This window comes from Ursus maritimus, unplaced genomic scaffold (genome assembly GCF_017311325.1).
Source record: "Ursus maritimus isolate PB19 unplaced genomic scaffold, ASM1731132v1 scaffold_14, whole genome shotgun sequence".
Taxonomy (NCBI): Eukaryota; Metazoa; Chordata; class Mammalia; order Carnivora; family Ursidae; genus Ursus; species Ursus maritimus.
In genome coordinates, this window is record NW_024423786.1 from 52,974,012 (window position 1) to 52,995,721 (window position 21,710).

A 21,710-nucleotide genomic window follows, 5' to 3' on the forward strand; every position below is an offset into this window, starting at 1 on the left:
CCCCCCCCCCCAACAATGACTTCAGTGGATCTGATGTAGAATTCTTTGTGAAGGATCATTTCAGTTTTATTTTCTGCTTATATGAAATGCAATAAAATTGGTTTGTTAGAGAGAGGACATGGAAAAGATACAAACTTTTTTTTTTTTTTTTTTTTAAGTCAGACCCGAAATGACTACCAGAATTCTGTAAAAGTGTCCAAGCGTTTGCTCTTTCCCTGAGTCAGTGGGGGCAGCACTAGTTCAGGGGCCATGCTGACCCCTGACCTCTTGTGGCCTGAATGGGGAAACTGAGGCCTTGAGAGGTTGAGTGGCTTACTGTGGGGAAGGGGAGCCCTGTGCTCTTGTTAGACTCTGCTTAGGCCTGTGGGCCTTGGTCCAGATGTGGTGGGAAACATGGGCAGAGACCAGTAGCACCAAGGACCCCACAGGTTAGGGGCTGTGGCCTTGAGGGGCCTTTTCTCCTGAAGACCTCTGTCTCTTCTTCTCACTGGAGACTGACTTTTATTGTCTCTCTTTGCAGGACTTCAATGACAGAAGAGTACAGGGTGCCAGACGGCATGGTGGGACTAAGTGAGTGGGGGTCACTGTGGGATGCCCATTTTCCCTGCCTCTCAGGGACTGTGTCCTGGGAGCCCCTGCTGGCCCAGGAGCTTTTGGTGTGAGAAGGCCTCCTGTAGTCTACTCTCACCTGTCCTCTCAGGGTGGGGAGGCAGGTGGAGCTTTCAGGAGGGCCAGGAACACCTGCCACTCGGTCTTTCCGGTGCTGGGGTACCCTCATCAATCTCGGCTTTTTTCCTTTTTCTCCACCTAGTCATTGGCAGAGGAGGTGAACAGATTAACAAAATTCAGCAGGATTCAGGCTGCAAAGTCCAGATCTCTCCAGGTACGAGAGCCAGATTTGTGTCAGAATGGGCACAGGGCTGGGCTGGGCTCCTTGTACTTTTTTTTAATAATCACCTGACTGGACAGAAATGAGATGGGTTGATGTTTACTGAGTGCTTTCTACGTGCCAGGCTCAGGGCAAGACCTCAAGCAGTACAGCATGGCGCCCTGCAGTGTGGCTGCAACTTCATTTCTTCCGCTTTACAGTTGTGGGGGGAAGGGCGAGGTGGAAGATCAAAGATGGAATATAGGAAGTTTTATTCTAGATCTTGCTCTAAACTACTAGTCAAGTCACCATCTGACGTAAACACCCAACGGGAAACCAGTGGGAATGTGTGAGGCATGGAGATGCGTTTGAAGGAGTGGCTTTGAGTCCCGGTCTGGCTGCTCAGCTGAACCCACCTGCTGGCCAGGGGTTTCTGAGGATGGGCTCAAACGCGGTGGAATTTGTAGATGTGGAGAGGGCGTGTGTGATCATCAGTGGTGGCAGGAGTGGCCTAGGTTTGGCCACTTTTCACTTCTTTTTTCCTAAACGTTCTGTCTCTTTGACTGGTCTTGAGGCTTCCCAGCCTTGGTCTCGCACAGTGCAGCCTCCCAGGTGTCCAATGAGCTAGCGGTTTTTCAGGCTGCTCCTGGTGACACAAGTAGCCGTTGTTTGCTGTGCAAGTTTCCCCATCTCTGTGGAAAGCCTTTCTCTGGTGTCCATGGACCTGGGAGGCATTGACCCTCTCTCTTCTCTGCAGACAGTGGCGGCCTACCTGAGCGCAGCGTGTCCTTGACAGGAGCCCCAGAATCTGTCCAGTAAGTCCCTGGCGGGGCCTGTCATTGTGATGAGGGGAGCAAGCAGAAGCTCTGTCCATCCTTTGGAAAGTTGGGGGCAACTCCGCCATGTCCCTCAACCCTTGCCCTCTCTAGGGGGCTGTACTGATGCTTTGATTGCCCTGACTTCGAAGATCTGACTTAGAAAACCACCTGAATAGCCCCAGCCCCGGGGACGGACCCTCTTCCTCGTCTTCTGTCAGACACGCATGTTGGAGTCACTTTCCCTTTGAGCTGGATGGGGCTGTCAGACCAGTACTCTTTCAAGTGTCTGAACCCTGCTCTTCCTCTTCCCAGGAAAGCAAAGATGATGCTGGATGACATTGTCTCTCGGGGTCGTGGGGGGCCCCCAGGACAGTTCCACGACAATGCCAATGGGGGCCAGAACGGCACTGTGCAGGAGATCATGATCCCAGCAGGGAAGGCTGGCCTGGTCATCGGCAAAGGCGGGGAGACAATTAAGCAGCTGCAGGTGAGGGGTGGGATGGAGGACAGAAGCTCCTCCTGTCCCAGGAAAGTCTCCTTCCTGCGTCTGCGTGTACGCACCCCACCGACTGCTTTGCCAGAGCCTCTTACCCTTTGTGGTCACACCTGCCCCCCACGTGCACTAGCCCCAGAAGTCCTTTGAAAGCCCAGCACTGACTGTCCCGCATTGGTTGTAAAGGAGCGAGCTGGAGTGAAGATGATTTTAATTCAAGATGGCTCCCAGAACACGAACGTGGACAAGCCTCTCCGCATCATTGGGGATCCTTACAAAGTGCAGGTGAGAACCCTGGGGGTGATGGACGTCTGGAGAAGTGAGCAACAGATAGGGCTGGAGATGTGAATGAAAGGGGAGATTTTTCAAGAGTGTTTGCTTGAAGTCAGCCCAGGACTCTCACTCTTCATACTGAGTTCTCCCTCCCAGCACCGGACATGAGCAAGAGACCTGAACTCTGATTTTTCATTTTTTTATTTGGAGAATGGGGGTTGCTGGCCATCCCTCCCTCTCAGGATGGCAGGTTAGGAGCTCAGCAGGGCTCTGCGGTGGGCTCAGCTCAGGTCTGTGAGCCCTTGATCCGTGGGAGGCTGGGGGAACAGTGTTGGGGGGCTTGCCTTGTGCACACCAGGCCCGTGTGTTTGCAGCAAGCCTGCGAGATGGTGATGGACATCCTCCGGGAGCGTGACCAGGGTGGCTTTGGGGACCGGAACGAGTATGGATCCCGGATTGGCGGGGGCATCGATGTGAGTGCAGGCCTCCCATAGTAGTGGAGGGCCCTGGGCTGGGTGTGACTCACGCTCTGGTGGGCAGAGGGCACCAGAGCTGCGGGGACGGGGCTCAGCTCACCCTCCCGCATCCGTCTCTCCTCAGGTGCCAGTGCCCAGGCATTCGGTCGGGGTGGTTATCGGCCGGAGCGGAGAAATGATCAAGAAGATCCAGAACGATGCTGGTGTGCGGATACAGTTTAAGCAAGGTCAGGGGCCTGGCCGAAAAGATGAGCTGGGTGGGGGTGGCTGTGTCTACCAGCTCTGTCCTCAGGATCACCTGAGGCTCCACTGCAGATAGCCCGGCACTCCGGAGCCTGTTGAGCCTCTTCGCGGTGCCTCATTACTCCTACCGGCAGAACGTGCCTGGTCTCCCGCCTCTGTGGGAGAGCCATGGGAGAGAGTTCACGGGGGCAGACTTCTAAGTCCAGACGGAATGTCTTCCTGTCATCAAATCTATCCCTTCCCGCTCCCCAACCAAATGGCGCATCCTGACAGAGCAGCCTGGACTGGATCAGACACTCTGTCCCAACTCTGGGCTAATGCCAAGCCTCTGAGAGTCTCCCAAGTGGCAGGACCATGGGGAGGAAGGACCTCTCTGTTGCTTTTCTGAGGTTTATTGTCATTCTTAGTTTCATAAAATGCATCTGTTAGTTCTGGGGGTGCCACGTGCAGGAAGAAGCCTCAGCTGCCACCCTGCCCTAGTTGGTTTTCTTCTCTGGAAACATGGCCCACCCGCATTTTCTCCCTGCTCCTCAATACGTGTGTGATGAGCCGCACTTTGAGCCTGAGATATTTCTGACACCTGGCTTGGCACGGTGTCTACCTCGCAGAGGCGGTGTTAAGGGGGTTTGGTGTTGTGCTTTTCTTTAAAATCCATCTCTCTGTTCTCTGATGCTGGCTTCAGATGATGGGACGGGTCCTGAGAAGATAGCTCACATAATGGGGCCCCCAGATCGGTGTGAGCATGCAGCACGGATCATCAATGATCTCCTCCAGAGCCTCAGGGTAGGCGGCCCCGGGGTGTGCTGCAAACGTCTGGTGAGGGCGGAGGGGACTGGCCCAGCTCTACCGGAGAGGTCCAGGGGACAGGCTAGCTTTCTGCGTTCACTCTTTATCTCTTCCCTGTCTTGCAGAGTGGTCCCCCAGGCCCACCAGGGGGTCCTGGCATGCCCCCAGGGGGACGGGGACGAGGAAGGGGCCAAGGCAACTGGGGCCCCCCTGGTGGAGAGATGACCTTCTCCATCCCCACTCACAAGTGTGGGCTGGTCATCGGCCGAGGTGAGTAGGCCCTGCGTGCATTCTGTTCCTCAGCCCCCCTCCTCCTGCCTTCCCTTCACTGCCTGTGGTTCCCCACAGGTGGTGAGAACGTGAAAGCCATAAACCAACAGACAGGCGCCTTCGTGGAGATCTCCCGGCAGCTGCCGCCCAATGGGGACCCCAACTTCAAGTTGTTCATCATCCGGGGCTCACCCCAGCAGATTGACCACGCCAAGCAGCTCATTGAGGAAAAGATTGAGGTGGGCTTAGGGAGGGGTTCTTGGAGCCTGGATCCATCTCCTGTCTCCCCCCCCCCCCCCCCCCAACTGACTTTGCTTCTCCTTTCTCCAGGGTCCCCTCTGCCCAGTTGGACCAGGCCCAGGGGGACCAGGCCCTGCAGGCCCCATGGGGCCCTTCAACCCTGGGCCTTTCAATCAGGGGCCACCTGGAGCTCCTCCGCAGTGAGTATTTCTCTCAGCTTCCTGGGATTTGGGACAGGGGGTTGCTGTGTTGGCAAGAAGTGCAGCGGACCCCATTTTCATTCACCACCAAGATTAAGTGCTGATTGCACCAGTCTGAGACGTGATCCAGCCCAGCCTCCTGCGTTCTAGATGCCATTTTACCAGCTATCACAGACGCTGACCCTAGGCTCACATCTAATAGACAAACGTCCATATGTTGAATTTGGGGGACTTGCACATCCTGAAGCCAGCAGACTTTGTGTTCTTTGGCATTGTTCATCTCATCTTTTCCTGGGCAAAGGGCCTGTGACTGAGTACAAGCAATGGGCTACGCCTGGGCCCCCTTCCTCCCAGCCATCTCAGCCCCCGTGGAGGAGTGGCCCCAGCTCACCTGTCCTGTCTTTCTCGTCCTGCAGTGCGGGGGGCCCCCCTCCTCACCAGTACCCACCCCAGGGCTGGGGCAATACCTACCCCCAGTGGCAACCACCTGCTCCTCATGACCCAAGTAAGTAAGGCCGCCCAGGAGAGGGCCAGGACAGGGCTCGGGTGCCCAGGTGGGGAGGGTGGGGCAGGCTTCCGGTACTGCCCTTCAGCACGCTGCCCTCCTACAGATAAAGCTGCAGCCGCCGCAGACCCCAACGCCGCCTGGGCCGCCTACTACTCACACTACTACCAGCAGCCCCCAGGCCCCGTGCCCGGCCCTGCACCGGCCCCTGCAGCCCCCCCTGCCCAGGGCGAGCCCCCTCAGCCCCCACCTGCTGGCCAGTCGGACTACACTAAGGCCTGGGAAGAGTATTACAAAAAGATCGGTGAGTGTGGACCGCTGCAGGGGCTCAAGTAAGCCCGAGGCTGGTAAGAGGCAGCTGTATCCCTGTGCCATCCTCTGACCTCTTGAGGCCTTCCTCCTGCAGGCCAGCAGCCCCAGCAGCCCGGAGCACCCCCGCAGCAGGACTACACGAAGGCCTGGGAGGAGTACTACAAGAAGCAGGGTGAGCTGCTGGGGATGCGGGGCAGGGGCAGGGCCAAGCCCTCAAACCCTCAGCCACACTTGCTCACCCTTTGCTTCCCTGCAGCTCAAGTGGCCACCGGAGGGGGTCCGGGAGCGCCCCCAGGCTCCCAGCCGGACTACAGTGCCGCCTGGGCCGAATATTACAGACAGCAAGCCGCTTACTACGGACAGACTCCAGGTCCTGGCGGCCCCCAGCCTCCACCCACACAGCAGGGACAGCAGCAGGCAAGTGGGAATTGCCACCCTCCTCCTCCTCCTTTTTCCTTCCAACCCCCGGCCACCGTCCATCCTGCCTTAGTGGGTAGCGCCGGAAATCCCTTCCCCTGCGGGGTGTGTCCTTGATGCCTGCAGCGGGGGCCGTGTGGCCAGAGGTCTCCGGGAGTCCCCACGAGCTGGGGAAGTGTGCGCTGGGTCCAGAGGTTAAACGAAGAGGCCTCTCTGCGCCGGCCCGCTTGTTCCTGTGTCATGCTGTCGCGATGCTGGGGGAGAGCGCGAAACAAATACAAGGCGGAACTGTTGAACTGGTGGGTAGTCCTGGGGGTGGGGGGCAGGCCAGCAGCACAGACGTTGGTCGCCATCCTGGCTGCTAACTCGCTCACTCAAAATCTGGCCACTTGGGAAGAAAACGGATGTGTTTTCCCTTCTCTGCATTACTTTTTTGGGTTTTGTTCTTTGCATTCTTTTATTTTTAACCCCACGATCTTTTCCCCATGTCCAAGTGACTGTGTGTTGCAGGCGGCCCCAGCGTGGGGCAGCCCTGGCTCTGGTGGGACTCGGGGAGCTTGCCAAGGGGACCGGCCCCAGGGTCCCTCCCGCCCCGCCTGGGCTCCGCCTCCTCCGCTCTCGCGCCTGCCTCTGTGTCCCGGTTTTGTCTGTGAAGTGGGCATGACGATCGCCGCCACCTTCCAACCTACCTCACAGGGGTGTTGTGGGGACACCGTGATCTCTGAGATTGTCATGTTGTGATGCGCCGGAGCACCTGCCTTCCTGAAGCCAGAGGGCACCCCTCCTCCCTCCCGAACCCTGAGTGCGCTTCTCTCCCTCTCTCCCTGCTCTGCCTCTGCGGCCCCCGCTTCTCTCCTGGTCTTCATGTCACTCTTTCTCCTCCTCCTCCATCAAGGAGCCAGTTTGACTTCAGCCGAGTTCCCCGGAGCACTTGACTAGACAGTTACAAACACATCGTTCCAGCCTGAGCTCGCCATGGGCTCCGGAGAGGGGCTTCCTGGCCCCCTCCTTGCCACCGTGCCCCCAGTCTCCCGCCCCTTCCTCCCCTCCCCGTAGTGACCAATTCCTATCTCTTCCCTCTCCGCAGGCTCAATGAATCGAATGAATGTGAACTTCTTCATCTGTGAAAATCTTTTATTATTTTTTTTCCATTTTGTTCTGTTTGGGGGCTGCTTTTTTTTTGTTTTTTTTTTTTTTTTTTTTCCTCGTTTGTTTGGCGAGAGAGCGATGGCTGCCTTGGGGGGGGGGTGCTGGGGAAGCCCTCGCTGTGAGTGGCTTGAGGTCACAGCCTGGGCGATGCTGGGCTCTCACTCTCTCGCTCATTCTGTGTGTCTCATGCTTTTTTCTTTCAAAATTGGGATCCTTCATGTTGAGCCAGCCATAGAAGATAGAATTAAATCTCTGCCAAAAAAAAAAAAAATTTAAAATATAAAAAACACAAAAAGCAAACAAAACCTATAAAATTATATATATATATATAAAAATCTTTATCCCTTCCTGAAACTGCCTCTTTCAGGGGAAAGCAATTCATTTTCTTCCTACCACCCTTGGCCCTCTTCATGTTTTTAAAATAAACTTTTAAAAAGGAAAAAAAGTCACTCTTGCTATTTCTTTTTTTTTTAGTTAGAGTTGGAACATTCCTTGGACCAGGTGTTGCTATTGCAGGTCCCCCTCCCCCCCAGTCAAGCCCCTCGGCCTCTGCTCCTCCTCTCTTCTCCTTCCCCTGCCTCGCTCGGCTCCCCTGCAGCCCCTCCCACCCCCCACTCCTGGGACTGGTCTTGGGTTTCAACTGTTCAAGAGGACATTGAAACTGAAAACAAATTGAGAAAAAAAAATTGTATGGCAGTTTTTACTTTTTATCGCTCGTTTTTAACTTCACAAATAAATGATAACAAAACCTCCCCGTGTCTGCTGGGTGCCGTGTCTCTCTCTCTCTCTCTTTCCCTCTCTCTCTCTCTCTCTCCCTTCTCTCTCCCCTGCCCCCTGTAGAGTTTTGAAGCAGATGTTTGTTTGTTCTTTATAGATGTTGTAAAAGCCTGATAATGGTGATTGGAAATTACAAGCTTTGTGTTGTGTTTTTTCTTTCCTTCCTTCCCTTTTTTTTTTTTTTTAAGAAAAAGAATTATAAGAAAAAATAGTTTTCTGCAGGCGCATTGTGCTTTCCTAACCCCCCCCTTTTTTTTTTGGTTAAATAAAGTGCTTTTTGTCTAAAAACTGCGTGCTGGCCGCAGTTGTGTTTGTAGAGGAAACAAGTTGAAGAGGAACAAAGGTTGGCCAATAAGAGTGGGGTCTGGGTCGCCCAAAGACTGTTCTGGTGTTGCCTTGCAGAAAGGGGAATAGCAGGTTGAGCCCCGGCGAGTAGTCTTCCCCCATCCTGTTTTTCCCTCTGGGAACATGGGGAGCAAGACACCCAGGAGAGCCCCTGGAGACGGGTGTTTCCATGGACGCAGCCTGCTATCGCAGCAAACCCACGGCTGTGTGTACCTCCCGGGAGGCAGACTGGCCTTGATTCGTACCTGGCTGGGGCCTAGTGTGTCAGCGGGCCCCGAGGTGGAAACCACGCCTATTAAAAAATGGCACCAGTTCCAATGCTTGGTGGGAAGCCGTGGCCTCCCAGGGGTGAGGACAGGAGCTGGGAGAGTGAACTGAGGGTCCATCTGAGCCGTCTGCCCAGAGGCAATCATCTTGAGGCCTACTTTACGGCTGACTTTTGTTCTTCTGGGGCTTACAGTTGAACACTAACACACATCAGCTTTCACATTCAGAAGCCTGGGCCCACAGGCTTGAAGGGCAGCACCAAGCAGGAGCCCTCAACAGCTCGTACCTCCCCCACCCCAGGCCTTGTCCAGATGGGTTAGAAACCTGCTTCTGTGGGTGGTGGACCCCAATCAGCCCACCCCTGTGGTGCCACGGCCCAAAAAGGGGCTGTCAGTTTGGGGTCTCACGTGACCGGCCCCCCAGGAGTCAGCTTGGATTAAAGCCTGGCCTGCCGTCACCAGATAATCTTACCTCACGGGCCCTGCACACGTCCTAAGCCCTATGTGGGTTCTGGAGTGAGGGGAGAAGCAGAGCCCCCAGCCCCTCCTGTCACTGCAGGCTTTCAATGACAGAGCAGCACTTGACAAAAATGTTTTCTGGAGCTTCTTCTGCCAAGATCTAGAGGAGGGGGAGCAAAAGGTCAATTCTGAGTCAGCAGGGACACTGTCCTCCACCTCTCCAACAAGGGGGAAGCAGGTTAGCAGGCTTCTTTATTATGTGCCGATAAAAAATCGGGGGTACAATGCCAGGGCCATGCAAGTGAGGGAAGAGGGAAATGGGTCAGAAAGGCTGCAACACGATGTTACGTGTCACTAACAGCTGGCCGAGATACTGTCCTTTGGAGCAGGCCATAGGAGGGCGGAAGGTGTGCAGAATGGCCTCCCTCTGGTCCCCCGCCCTCCCATCCCAACCTCACTGATGAAAGCTGTTTCCACAAGACACCTGCCTTTTAGCCTCATTTCACACTCCTGCCTTCAGCCGGAAGTGGGGACACCACCAAAGTCTCATGTCTTCATAGATGGGTCACTTTAAGAATTAAGATAGCCCTACTTTCCCCCTGGGGAATGTGTATGGCTGTGGTTAACCAGTTGTCCTAATCTTATGTTTTGTAGATACATCTAAAATGTATTTAATGTTGCAGTTTTGGAGACAGTCATTCTGTTTAGACCTTAAACGTCATAGCCGGAAGGCCACGGCTGTGCCCATACTGCCCAATGGAAGAAATGGAATTTACCAAATTTCCCAGCATACACAGTGGGGAAACGGGCCCAGAGAGGTCCAGGATGTGGGTCATGGCATGACCCGTCTTGTTCCCCTGGGGAGTTGGTTTGGGGAGGGGGGTGAGTGGCAAGCAGGGAGTACCTACATTACAGAGCAGGTTCTTCTGCTGATAGAAGGTCAAGACTGGCGCACACAGTGTGTAGTACGTCTCCAGGCGCTGGCGGATGGCCTGCTCACAGTCGTCTGCCCGATGCTCTACCTGGCCCCGGCGCAGTGCTCTCCGGACCATCGTATCCATGGAGCAGTCAAACACGATGACGATGTCTGGGGCCCGGCCCACCTAGGCACCCACAAAGGGGACTGGTGAGGAAGAGGCTAGGTGCAGTGGCTCCCTGACCCCCCTACCCTGAGATCAGGAGTCTAGAATTGTGCGGGCCCCCTGGGTTCATCTTATTTTTTAGCTTAGAGTTAGTGTTTACATGTTTATTCTTTGGGATAGGTAGGACCTTGGCAGAGATTGTAAGTAAACAACACTAACGGAAGAACAAAGACTTCTTCACCATCCCCTGCCACCCAGTTTCACCCTCCCTGGAAGCAACTCCTTCCTAGAGTTACCTACTATTTTAGGCATATACTGTAAAAGCAAATTGGCTCTGATGTCCTTTTTCCTTCTTTTTTATGCAAGTGGTGAAGATACTGATTTGCCTTCGACTTCACTCAGTATAACTGGAGGTGCTTCCGTATTGGCACATAAGGTGGTTCTTGTCGTTACAGTATTCTGTGTGGATGTACTGTAACTTAGTTCTAGGCTGATGGATATTTGGATTGAAATACTCCTTCTACGATGGACTTAAGCAGTCTTCATTTGCCTTCCTCTTGCCCAGGTACTTCCACTGAGTAAGGTACAAGAGTCCCCAGCTCACCACTACCCATGCCACTGCTCTGCCCTCCCTGACTGGTCTCAAGGAGACCTTCCTAGATGTCCATGGCTGCCCACCGTGAACTCTACCTCCTATGAGCTCCTCCAGAATTTCCTTGTACAGTAGACTTCAGTGATGCATTTAAATAAATAAATAAATAAATAAATAAATAAATAAATAACGACCAAGTGGGATTCATTCCAGGAAAGCAAGGATGGTTCGATACATTTATTGTATTAACCTCTGGGGGAAAAGGCAAATGATCATCCTCATAAACACAGAAAGGGCAGTTAGCAAAATTTAGCATGCATTTCCAGATTTTTAAAGAGGCTAGGAATTGATAAATATCTTCAGCCAGCATCTTAATGGAAATTGCTTTCCCACTGAAGTTGGGAACAAGACAAAATTGCCCACTCTGGCTCATAAGACTTAGTAAGGTATGAGAAGATTAGCTAAAGCAATGAGATAAAAGAAATCACTTTGAGAAACCTGAATTTGAAAGAATGTAGATAAAACCAAGTCTGTTTGCAGGTGATGTGATTATATTTCTGGAAAACTCAAGAAAATCAATAGACAAACCAGTATAGACTTCAGAGAATTTGATAAAATATTTGCTAAAAATAACAGGATATAGCGTTAACACACAGAGGTCAGTAACCTACATGTATACAAAAATCACCAGTTAGAAAAGAAGGCCCCATTTACAACAGCAACAAAATGAAATATAAAGTGCTCAGGCAAAACTTTTCCCAAAATGTGCAAAGTCTTAAGGACAATCTTCAAGGAAAACTTGGATAAGATTACTCCTAAATGACTCAAAAGAGACTTGAACAAAAGAAAGATTAAGAAAAGTGCCTGGATAGGAATATCACGTCATAAAGCTGAGAGTTTCTAAATTCTTTTGTAATTTCAACATGATAACATGGTTTTTTTAGTCGAATTGGTTGACTCTAAGGTTTGTATGCAAAATCAAACAAGCAGGGATGTCCAGGAGAACCTAGGCAAAGAACACCAATGGATGGTGGGGATGGGAGAGGAGGTACTGAACCCTAACAGGTATGAAAGCCTAATAAAGCTGCCTTAGCTAGAAGAGCAGGGCACGGGGCAGGGGGCGGGGGGCGGGCAAACAGACCCCTGGAGCAGAGTAGCATCCAGAAATTAACCCAAGCAAATGTGGAAAGTTGTTACATGGTGAGGGTGGCATCTCAAATGAATGGAGAAAGGACAACCTTTCAAGCAGATGATCCTGGAACAACTAGATCACAATTTGGAAAAAGGACAAATTGAACCCTTCCCTCATTCCAAAAACTAGGATAAGTCCCAAATGGATCAGAGATATCGATGTTAAGAAACAAGGCCACACAAGTACTAAATAAACCGTGAATAGATTCCCTTATAAGCCTAGGTTGGGAGGGGAGTGATCTTAAAATCCAGAAGAAATAGCAAAATATGAAAAATTTGATTAAAAATTTAAAAACAACTTTTGCACGACAAAAAGATACCACAAAGCAAAGCCAAAAGATAACTGACAAAGGGAGGGGGAAAGATTTGCAACTCATACCACAAAGGGCTGATAGCCCTAATATATAAAGAGTTCCTAGAAATCAAGAAGAAGAGACCAACACTGTCAGGAAAAGAAATAAAACTAAAGATACAAAGAGGGCAAAGAAGAAATAAGAATGGCCCTTAAACTTTGGGGAAGATGTTCAACCTCACTTACAGTAAGAGAAACACCCATTTCAAACTACCTCAAGACAGCATTTCACACCTAAGCAGGGTGACAAACTTTCAAAAGTTTGGCAGCGTCCTCTCCTGATGTGGGTGTGAGGAAAGGACCCTTCCATCTTTTGGTGGTGGCAACGCAAAACAAAGACCGTTGGTGACAGCAAAATGACCCGCATGTTCCTCGTTAATCTAACAAACGCACTCCGAAGAACCTTTGTAAAGATACTAGCAAAAAAAAAAAAAAAAAAAAGAAAGAAAGAAAGAAAGAAAGAAAGAAAGAAAGAAAGAAAGAAAAAGAAAAAAAGAAATGCCATGCAGGGTTATAGAGGTTATCTAGCGTGGCCTTGCTTGTAGTGGCACAAGACTGCCAACAGCTTATTGTCTACCAATATGTTGTCCAACAATCCATTGTCTGTGGGGGATCAGCTGGATGAAGGCTGGCAGTGCCACACAATGGAACAGAAAGGGGACAAGGAAGTCTTCGATGCCCACAGGAGATCTGCAAGATATACTGTTAAGTTAAAAAAAAAATGAAGACAGGTATATACAGAATCCTAGTTTTTGTGTGAGGAGGAGGATCGATCTCTGTTTCACACACACACACACACACACACACACACACACACACACACGCTTTATATTTGCCAAAGAAACACCAGCAGGACAACCCAAAAACTAATGAAAATGGTTGCCTGTGGGGGTTGGGGACGGACAGGAATGGCTGGAAACAAGCCCTCTCCAGCGTACCTTTTTGTGTGGCTCTGACTTCGCAATCATTAAATACTATGCAAATTCAAAAGTTAAATTTAACAAAGCAATCCCTGAATATCCAAAACCAAACGGAAACAAATGTACCCAATGGAGTGTTATTGTCATGCAAAACGACGCAGAGAAAATAATTATTTCAGGCAACTCTGTGTGCTTAGTGTATGTCCACAGTGAGGAATATTACAAGCGAAATCAGAGCCGCACAGAAATCCTCAACTTCCTCCAGTCGTTTTAGTCTTAGTAGTTACTATGGGCACATTCCTTGGAAACTCTTTTTGCATTTAATGGAATAATGCAAATGACCGCGTTCATGGTTGTAGGAGTGCGGCGTTTTAGGCAAAGAGAAGAAGCCACGGTCATGGTTAAGTGTGAACTGGAAACATCTGTATGAACTTGTGATATTTTTTCCCCCTTTCACAAGTTTGTGCTTTCCCGCTCTGTCCACAGGAAAGGCCTGGAAACGATGACAACTCAGTGGCAGTGGGCACCCTTGGCCCCCAGACTGGACGCCACTCGAAAAGGGCTCCTTCGAGGCGCGGCCGGTTCTGGGATTCAGCAGGACTTGTGAAAGGTCAGGGTGGGAAGTCGGCCAGAAACCGAGTGGGCAGAGGTGGGGGTGGGGAGGGGGGGAACGTGGCTGTGTCAGAGGACACACGTGTCAGCGAGAAAGGGTGCCCCCTGGTCACCCATGTGACAGCTCGGACGACAACAGCGACAAAGCCCGAGAGTTCCTAGCAATGAGAGAAAACAAAGCCAAGGAAGGTGAAAATGACCAACCTCGTGGTCGCCACTGGAAGGAACCAGGACATCAACGCCTTGGTCTGAGAAATGGCCTTCGAGGAAGGGGTTAAGCTTCCATCCCACCTGTCTGGTGGAGCTGTATTTCAGGAGAACCCAACAGCCCCCGAGGAGGAAAGAGAGTTCTTCTTTAGGGAAGACTTCCTGCTCATCAATATGGAAAACATGACCAGAAGAGAAAATCGCAAATTGGCAGTATCTCTCAGCATGAACATGGGCACAAATGAAACCATGAGCTAAGAGGTTGAGGGGGCATCTCACAGCACTCGCGCGCATCCAGCCAGGTGTGAGTTAGGTTAGGGCTGCTCCGCAAATGCCACGTATCGCGTGCCTCAAACAACAGTCCTGGAGGCCAGGCACCAAAGTCAAGGTGTCGGGCACCTGGGGGGCTCCGTCGGCCAAGTGTCTGCCTTCAGCTCAAGTCATGATCTCGGGGTCCTGGGATCGAGTCCTGCACCGGGCTCCGTGTTCAGTGGGGAGTCTGCTCGAGGATTCTCTCTCCCCCTCCCCCTGCCCCCGCTCGTGCTCTCTCTCTTTCAATCTCTCAAAATAAATAAATCTTTAAACAAAAATCAAGGTGTCAAGCCCGCTAGATCTTCCGAGACTCCTCTCCTTGGCTCGTCGATGCTGGCTTTTCCCTGTCTCCTCCCTCTGTGTGTGTCCATGTCCTACTCTCTTCCTGCAAGGACACCGGTCAGATTGGATCAGGGCCCAGCCTAATGACCTCTTTTAACTTGCCCCCCTCTTTAAAGACCCTCTCTCCACCCACAGCACATCCTGAGGTCCTGGAGGTGAGGGCTTCCGCCTACAAAGTTGGGGGGACACAGTTCCAGCCATTATGGACCCCTCCCTGAGAGAGGGGCAGCCGGGCATGAGGGAGCCTCCTGGAAATCGTGCAAGACAAGAAGTGTTGAACCGCAGTGCTCACGCCGAGCTCGCCCTGCGTCATCTACCGCCACGCAGGGGAGGAGCCAAAGCCTGAGGAACACAGACTGTCTCAGAATTGGAGGGACACCGTCAGAACTGGACACATGTCGCAGAATTGCAAATCACAAGGACGACACATACGCTGTTTTCCCACTTTCTCGAGTCCACCACCCGTGTCCCAGTGCACATTCGGGGCCCCACTCCTCCGAAACAACACGCTCGGGCACATTTGAGAGCGAATCCAGCTGGGGCAAAGAGACGACGACGCCCTGTGCGCCACCGGAGGGAAGTTCCTGCCAATGCCTACGAAGCATGCTTGACGAAATGGCATCTGAGCCCCAAGCAAGACTCCAGACAGGCCGCCGACGGAGAGGAAATCTCGTGGAGAGGAACGTGGTAGGGAATGCTTTGCAATCAGCAAGATCCAGGCTGTGCGAAATCCAGACACCCGGAGACCTGGCTTCTTCCATCCGACACGGAAAACGGCAGCCGCCGGGATGGAAGGAGCACCGACTGACAGCAAGGAACGTGAGACGCAGCGACCCACCACGCGGTCAGCCTTCCTTAAATCCTCGTGAAAACCAGACGCGAGAAGACAAAGAGGCAGATGTTCACAAGAAATGTATCGATCAGTTGTTTGAGGACATGAAAGATATCAATGGGGGGTAATGGGAAGTGTTTTGATTTGACAAAAATCTCTGTCTTTTGGAAAATAGATACAGAAATATTTACGGATTCACACACACACACACACACACACACACACACACACACACACATACCACAATGTATTGGACCTGAATCTGAGCGGGGCGGTAGTTAACTTTGCGTGTGCAACGCAAACGAGGGGGAGAGACACGAGGTAAGGATACCACGGGGCGGGAAGCCCCTGGCCAAATCTGAACGCCACCCAGGCTCCTCGGGGAATCAAAGGCCGGAGGGAAGGAGGCAGGGCCGACCACCTGCCCTGCATTAGGAGACCCCTAGTGAGATGTGGGCCTCGTTTTCCTCACAAATCTAACCAGATGGAAATCAAAGAGACGTTCTTCAGACACTGGGGAAACTCAGAGGCGGCCTGGGCATCGAATGGTCTCGAGGCATGAATGTTAACCATCTCCAGAGCGCCTGGGTGAGGGGGCGCCCCGACTGGGACCTGGAGTCCGCTTCAAAGCACACAACTGGCAACTGCGACGAGACATGTTTGTGTGTGTGTGTGTTTACAGATTTTATTTATTTGAGAGAGAGAGAGCACAAGCAAGGGTAGGAGCAGAGGGAGAGGGAGAAGCAGGCTCCCTGCTGAGCAGGAGCTGGATGCGGGGCTCGATCCCAGGACCCTGGGATCATGACCTGAGCTGAAGGCAGACGCTTCACCGACGGAGCCACCCAAGCGCCCACGACAAGACGTTTCGGCGCAGATAAAGCAAGTGTGGCCAGACTTCGATGATGGTTTGATCTGGGGACATGGAGATCCCGTAGATCGTTCCAGTTGCGTGCGTGTTTGAAATCTGGCAGCACAGAGACACCAAAGATTTCCTTGCGGGCTTTTCCACTGCGGGAGCACGCACGCACACACGTGCACAAGCTCCTCCCCTTCCCGGCGAGGACGGCGATCAGGACGTGGGTGCCTTTATTCTCTTGGGTGCTTCCGAACACGAGGCTTCACGGGGTCAGCGCTGCTGCTTATGACACTGCCCGGCAGGGAGGGCGGGCAACGAGAGCACTTTGGTAAATGGAAAGAGAACACCACTTGCTCTGGAGACAGCTAAAACCAAATACACAGCGATGCTAGCAGCCCGGTTGTGATACTGGACCACCACGGAATAAGACGTCACCCTGGGGGGGAACTGGGTGAAGGGTACAGGCAATTTCCTGTGAGGCTCTAATTAACAAAAAGTTTAAAAAAATACATAATTATTTAAAAATCTTCTGTGAACAGGGGAGTTTCTCTGCAGGTGGCACTTTTGGGAGAAACATGGACCCAGAGAAATGGACCTCCCGAGTCTGGGCGTTTCAGGGCGACTGGCCACAGATGCTCGAACCAAGCCCAACCTGATGATAATCGCCGGGGCTGCATGTGGCTATCTGGTCCTCCTCGCTGCCCCTTGTGCAGAGTGCTTCCTGATGGGGGGTCCCTGCGTGCTCATTCGACATAGGCCACCCACCCTGGGGCCTCCGCTGCCCGGAGCTGTGTTCTCAGACAGGTACACAGGTGACCAAAACAATCTTGGAAACAGATGGGAAACTGCCTCGGGAATCAGCCTTCCCCGTCTCCCCACATCGAGGAGATGCCTGTAGCATTTCTGTTCACATTCACAGTGAGGACAGTGAGGCTTGGGAGGCCGAGTCCTGTGCAAGTCACAGACAGGTGGAGAAAGTGACCGAGCGTGACCTGAGTGCCAGTCTCACTGGCTCCAAAGCCAGTGTCTGCACGAGGCGGGCCCACGCCCCGAGGGGCAGGAGCCAACCTCAAGTAACCTTCCCTCCATGGGTCTCGATTTCTGTCTGTAAAATAGGGGCATTGATCTCCCCAAGAGTCCCCTGATGGCAACCCTCCGGGGCTTCCTGTGAATTTCTGCAACTTGGTCATGAAAAGCCCTCCAGCGGCGGCTTGAATGTACGCAGAGAAAACAGGAATGGCACGGGGAAGGGTCCCTAGGCACTGCGTGCTTGTGGGCAGAGACTTCTGCTCTGGAGTGCCGGCTTCCAGCCAGACCCACTGCACCAACCTGCACAGCATTGGAGACCGCCCCCAAACAGACGCTCCAGCCCAGCAGGGTCAGGGTGGAAGGGCCAACCTGGGTGCCTCCAGGGACACCTGGACAGACCTAAGGCAGGGGCCTACAGGGTCCTCAAAGGCCGACAGGTGCCTGGCAGCTCGCAGAGATCTAGAAAATTCTTCACAAAGAAAATCCACTGTCATGACACAGAGCCCTGTTTATTTCGTTTTTTTCACTTGCAACAGCCACATGGGCACAAGGGGAAAGCACGCGCTCTGTTCCTCTTAGCGTAAAACCACAGCACAAGCACGATCCTACATGGCAGACGGCGCTTGGCCTCCATGATGGAGAGGCAACCCTCCACGGGTGTAGCGGGGAGACCCCTGGGAGGCGGGGAGGGGTCCCCCTGCTGACATGGTTAAAGTCTAGGCCTCAGAACCAATAGCTGGGGTGTGAGTAAGGCCTGTGTCCACCACCTAAACTGTGTGACCCTGGGCAAGTCGCCAGATCCCTCTGTAAAAAAGCAGGATGCTGACGGTGCAAGAAACGTTTTTCTGGAACGTTCCAAAAGATCAGAGCTCCTGTGCCTAGTGTCAAGAACAGCGCTGGGCTCAGGAAAAAGCTCCAGATGCATTCACGCTGCTGTTGCCATGGGGACACGCAGACCCTGCACCTGCCAAGTCAGGTGACTTGCAAGCGAAGCTGGAGTTTTGATGTGGCATCTCCGGATTTTTGAAGGCTGGCCACTACTTCAGAAAAAAAGGTCTTACAAACCTGTAGAGTCCAAACCGAACCCATGGGGCCCGAGGCCCAGGAGTGGGCAGCTTCTGTCCTGAGACTTTGTGGCACTTGTGGGAGTCCGCCGGGTGGCAGCCCAGGGCCAATGATCCATGAGCCTGGCCTTTGCCCTCGGAGCGCCCAGACCAGGAGAGGGAGCCCAGTATTTGCCCTGTGAGTCATCGCGATGAGCCCAACAGAATTGCTCCCAAGCAGGTGCGAACGAAGGGCAGGGCCCCACCTGCCCCAGCCCTGGGCGACCTCTGTGTGATTCCCACCTAGACTTCTCTGAAGGCATTTCAACCCAAGCCAGCAAGTTCCGAAAAAGCCTGGAGGCTGACAATCTGCCACAGTTTCTCTGCTCGGCTATTTCCAAATGCTCTGGTCAAGGATATTCAGGGGTGTGGACGGGCCTTCTCATGAACTCAGTGCTGCTGGCATGCGGAAGGAACCTGAAGAAAGGTAGTCCGACTCGCCAGCGCCGGCTGGCTCCTCCTTGCACAGCTCGGTTGTCTGATGTCCTCGCTTTGAGGCGGCCGCCGGGGCTACCCATTCCAAACAGCCCGCTGTGTCCCTCCAGGATGTCATTCTGTCTCCTGCTCTTCACTGCGTTTACTGCTGCCAGGAACGTCTCTGTTTTGTTTAGCAAGTCACGCACTGGTCAGTGTCCGTCCACTGGCATCCTAAGAGCAGGGACTGAGTCTGTCTCATGAACTCCTAAGGACAGAGCCTGTTCGCAAACGACTTGGGGACAGGTGGTCAAATACACAGATGAACGAATAACTATACTCCATCCTTACGGCCCAGAGATGACGCTACACCCACGTGCTACTCAGTGGGCAAATAATTTATGTGCAGGAAGATATTAATATGACTTTGTCCCTGCCAGCTCACCAGCTGTCTACCCAGGTTCTAGAAGCTTCCAACAATCTCCTGACTGTCCCTTGACCGTACAAAACGCCATTGCCCCCTCGCCATCTCTCCTCTCCCCTGAGTCTCACCCCTTCTGACCTCCATCCGAGGTGGGGAGGGAGGAGTAGCTTCACGCCTCACCGCACATTCACACACCCTGGGGTCACTCACAATGCGCTCAAACTCCTCGGCCTGCCTCAGCTCCTGCGGGAAGCCATCAATGAGGAAGCCCCGGCTCTCCGGGCGAGATAACATGGCGTTGCTGATCATGTCTAGGATGGTGCCCTGGGAAGGAAAGGGGTGGCGGGTTCAGTGCCCTGGGGTCCCTCGCCTGCATGGCCACCTTGTCAAGTTCTCTCCCTCGGTCTGGACTTCAGGTGAATCCAGGGGAGTAGCTGCCCAGCCCAGGGCCCGGGATTCTGGGTCTGCTGGTGCCCTGGGGCCGCTTGGATGCACGGAGCCCATCTACTGGGTAGGAGGCTACTGTGTGCCCATCTGGCGAGGTCTCATTTTCTTATCACCACCATCTTACAGGTAGGTACAGGGATGACCTTCATTTCACAGGGGAGGAAACAGGTACAGAAGGGGCCAGTGATAGAGACGCCTAAGGTCACAAAAGGAATAAATACTAGCAAACTTTACCGAGTGCTTGTGAAGTGCCAGGCACTTTGCCCCGTGCTTTATAGGAATGACGTCAGCCAACCCTCTGTACGGACTCCTGCTGTGGGTCGAGCTGGTCTCCCATTTTTACGGGTGAGGACACAGAGGCTCAGGGCAGCAAGGCAGTGGCCAGGCGGCGAGCCGTGGCCTTCTGGGCCTATCTGCTTCCACAGGGCTTCCAGGGAAGTCCATCCTGATGTACCCCCTTCCTCCCTCTGTCCCAGAGCCTGCGAGCTCTCACCGTGGGCACCAGGAGCCCCTGTAGCATGATGTCATGGATCTTCCGGCCCCGCCGTGTGTTGCGTTGGGCCTCCTGCCGCAGCAGCTGGCCCAGCCCCACGTGGCAGAAGCCATATTTGGTCGCCATGTTCTTGCACTGTGTCCCTTTGCCACAACCTGGGCCACCCATCACGAAGATAATCTGGGGGGACTTGAGAATGTCTGGGGGCCCAGGGAAGAGGTGGGGAGAGGGTTTGGTGCCTGCAGGGGCCAGCACGCACCGATGTGACTGTGTCCACAGCCTAGTGTGTGACCTCAGGTGAGTGACACTGGACAGGGGTCTCCTGGCATACCTGCTTTTGCCCTAGGGTGCCATCTGGGGCTGGACATCCATGCCCAACGGTATATCCAGGCATGGCATGCATTAGTGCCGCTATGGGTCACTGTGAATCGGATATGAACTTGAGCAGGCCAGGCCCTCTGCACACAGCATCTCCTTGAAGAATCTCAGTGACTCTACCATCCCATTTTACAGTTGAGGAAACGGACTCAGAGCGGGGCAGGAACTCACCCACCCTCCAGACCATCCCACACCACCCTCCTCTTCCTCCATTGTGGTCCGGCCCCAGTGGCCTCTTCTGTCCCTTGAACTTGCCAAACTCATCCCTCTCCTGCTGTTCCCCCTGTGCGGTAAGTCCCTGCTCCACTGCCTTCAGTTCCCAGCCCACCCATCAGGCTTTCTCTAAGAGCCACCCACCCCATCGTTCCATCCCAGAGCCCCATTTCTTCCACAGCAGCGGTGATGATCAGCAATGATTTTGCCTGTTCACTTGTTCTTGTCTGTCTCTCCTGCTAGACTGTACTGCCTGAGGGCAAGGATTATTTCTGTCTTGCCTGTCCCTATGTTTCTAGTAGTCGGCACAGTTCCTGACGTCTAGTAGTGGGTGATGAGTAAATGAACGTCCACGGCTACCAGGTATGACCGTGCAGTGCAGCAGTTTATAACACAATGTTGCTTAGTGAATTCCTACGCAACCCTCAGGGCCCAGCTTAAACCCCTCCTCTTCCTCCAGCCCTCAGAGCCAGCTTCTCTTTCCCTGTGGCAGCCCTGTTCCCTCCTGCTTGTAGATGCCATTTTCTGAGACTGTCTCCTTCACTACATGGTCACCTCCAGGAGGCCAGGGAGCTAGTTTGACACATTCACCGTGGAGTCCCCAGAACCCCGCACAGCAGGTGCCCAAGTGGATCAAAGCATAGCTGATCCTTGAGCATGTGCAGTTGTGTTACTATCACGGGGCGGGGGGGGGGGGGCGGGGCCACTGAACTCGGGGTGTGGGGTACCCGCACCTCCCTCATGCCCTTCACAGCCTCCTTCCTGCCCCCCAGTGAGCCAGCCACCCCCGCGATGTTACCCTTCTCCTGGGGTCTCAGGGCCCTGCCCATCTGGGGCAGCTTGGACTTCCACAGACCCATCCCACCAGCGGCCCGTGGGGTGGTCGCGCCCCATCCCCACCCAGGCCCTGACTCCTCCTGGCTCGGCTCAACGTCACAAGGGGATCATTTGGCGAGATGATGAAGTCTCCCCGGGGCAGAAGGAGGAAATGAACCCAAAGAGGCTCAGGTGGAG

The 21,710-nt window shown here is 53.3% G+C and overlaps 2 protein-coding genes across 2 annotated transcripts in view; one reads left to right on the top strand and one right to left on the bottom strand.

Moving 5' to 3' along the window:
- LOC103681705 (KH-type splicing regulatory protein) overlaps positions 1–7,802 on the top strand; it is an 11,155-nt gene extending 3,353 nt beyond the window's left edge. The window contains 15 exon segments of the mRNA XM_040629487.1: positions 521–570; positions 812–883; positions 1,626–1,683; positions 1,999–2,173; positions 2,366–2,464; positions 2,827–2,925; positions 3,053–3,155; positions 3,854–3,954; positions 4,083–4,227; positions 4,306–4,466; positions 4,558–4,667; positions 5,084–5,172; positions 5,279–5,476; positions 5,579–5,656; positions 5,741–7,802. Coding sequence (XP_040485421.1) covers positions 521–570; positions 812–883; positions 1,626–1,683; positions 1,999–2,173; positions 2,366–2,464; positions 2,827–2,925; positions 3,053–3,155; positions 3,854–3,954; positions 4,083–4,227; positions 4,306–4,466; positions 4,558–4,667; positions 5,084–5,172; positions 5,279–5,476; positions 5,579–5,656; positions 5,741–6,018 — 1,816 coding nt within the window. The 3' untranslated portion in view covers positions 6,019–7,802.
- LOC121102563 (adenylate kinase isoenzyme 1) lies at positions 7,220–20,273 on the bottom strand. Its single transcript, XM_040629488.1, has 2 exons — positions 20,106–20,273; positions 7,220–10,000 (listed from the first exon to the last, which is right to left on the bottom strand). The coding sequence occupies exons 1-2, from the start codon at positions 20,271–20,273 to the stop codon at positions 9,602–9,604; spliced, it is 567 nt and encodes a 188-aa protein (XP_040485422.1). The 3' UTR covers positions 7,220–9,601.
- Positions 20,274–21,710: the final 1,437 nt, after the last annotated feature.

Excerpts from the sequence above, each read along its gene's own strand:
- LOC121102563 (XM_040629488.1), bottom strand. The coding sequence starts at position 20,273 with ATGGGTGGCCCAGGTTGTGGCAAAGGGACACAGTGCAAGAACATGGCG. Across the intron at positions 10,001-20,105 it reads AGGGGCTCCTGGTGCCCACG|GTGGGCCGGGCCCCAGACAT; the intron begins GTGAGAGCTCGC and ends GTGGGTGCCTAG.